This window comes from Arabidopsis lyrata, assembly GCF_000004255.2.
Source record: "Arabidopsis lyrata subsp. lyrata unplaced genomic scaffold ARALYscaffold_891, whole genome shotgun sequence".
In the NCBI taxonomy this organism is placed as follows: domain Eukaryota; kingdom Viridiplantae; phylum Streptophyta; class Magnoliopsida; order Brassicales; family Brassicaceae; genus Arabidopsis; species Arabidopsis lyrata.
Window position 1 is genome coordinate 1 of NW_003301989.1, and position 1,737 is coordinate 1,737.

The 1,737-nt window shown below is 34.0% G+C and overlaps 1 protein-coding gene across 1 annotated transcript; it reads right to left on the reverse strand.

The window, feature by feature from the left end:
* Nucleotides 1-6: 6 nt before the first annotated feature.
* On the reverse strand, nt 7-1,009 carry LOC9298292 (the record flags this gene model as incomplete). The annotated part of the gene is made up of 2 exons (XM_002862168.2): nt 496-1,009; nt 7-400 (listed from the first exon to the last, which is right to left on the reverse strand). Coding segments are annotated over exons 1-2 (735 nt in total), but the record flags the coding sequence as incomplete, so codon positions are not given.
* Nucleotides 1,010-1,737: the final 728 nt, after the last annotated feature.

The window sequence follows — 1,737 nt, forward strand, 5'->3', positions numbered from 1 at the left end:
AGAAGATGAGTATGAATCCACGGCGCCAAACATGAAAGTTGGATTGGGACTTGCAGGGCAAGCAGTGACCAAATCCAAAACAGAAGTTGCAGGTTTGAGCTGGTGAGGGAAGTTGAAGGCCAAGTTATCGACTTTATGCTCATAGATTTTGCCGTTTCGGTCAAGTTTATAGCGAGAAGTACCCTGAAACTCACCCTTTGCCTCCCATGGAACTCGAGGTACACCTTTAAGATTCCACCTGATGAGAATCATGTTCTCTGATGGTTGCCAAACCCTGAAGATCTCAAGTGAGATATCCCTGAAGAGAATCTTGCCATGAAATCTGAGTGCCCAGAAGATCAATTTGTACTTGTCAATCCCAGAGAATGTGTTCATTGGATCCACAAAGGTTATATCATCCCTGAAAGAGCAAACAAAAAGAATCTGATTTATTTAGTCGGATGATTAATTTCTAGTTCTCATCGACAGATCACCCAAAGGAGAAGAGAAAAAAACCTGTAAATGTCGTAATTGAGATCTTTGGTGAAGAGAAGAGGCAAATCTTCACGAAGGGTACGTACAGCTAAACCGAGATTGATGTAGAAGTCATCTTTGCCGTGCTGGTACTTATCCTGCGCACTCGGTTTGGTCTTAACCTGCGCACCTCGAACAGGAGGAGGAGCCTGGACGCTAAAGAGAGAAAGTGGAGAGAGAGTATCTTCGTCAAACTCGTAGCTATTGGAAGAAGACGATGATGATGATGATGATAAAGCTTGGCTGGAAATGGGTTTGTCTTTGAGTGATTTTCCGGTCGGAAGAAGGAAAGAAGGAGAGAGATTGGGGAGAAGAAACGCCATAGCTGCTGGAGTTTAGAGCTTCTCTTGTTTTCTCTTGTCTTAATTTTTCAAGGCGAAGTAAATCAGAGGGAGAGGAGGATGAGTTGAGAAGAGCGAAGATGCCCGAAGAAGCTTTGTTGGAAGATAAACAGCTGTTCGTTTTTTGAGTGGTAATCAAACCTTCGCGTTGTTCTTTTTCTTCTTTTTTTTTTCTTTAATTTTGACTTATTTTTATTTGGTGTTCAAAAAAAAAAAAGACTTATTTTTATTTCTTTTTCTTCTTTTATTTGCTATATATATATATATTTAATATGAACAAAATAAAAAGCTACTGAAGCCACCAAAAATATCAAAAAAACGTAGTAATTTATTTAATTATTTTTAATATTTAAATGATTTTTTTAGGAAAATATTTGTACATTATTAAAATACATTATAGTAACAGTAATTTTGGAAAATAAAATTTCATGTTTAATCTCACATTTATAATACTATGTTATCGTATAAAAAAAACTTTGGTTTATATTTCCCTTGCCATAAAGAATTCTTATATTTTTTGATTTTTGAAGATATTGTCTACTATACTTTTGATTTGTTTCTAAACATATTCTATTTATTTTTAAAAATAAAGTGTAATCAAATTAAAGTTGGTTAAGAAATAAAAATGTTGATTATGTTATCCAATAATAAAAAGAAAAAAAATTCAATTGAAATTAAATTGGTGATAAAAAAAAAGTGGTGGGCAGAAACAGTTTCATTGACGAAGATTTATTGGTTAGTTAGAGCATGCACATAGGTGATACTCATAAAGTATCATTAACAATTTTTTAGTATTATTTATAATGTTTGTTTATTGTTTGAGATTTTTTATGATACTGGTAATAAATCTGTTTCCAGTGGTGAGACCGGTATCGGTATCATT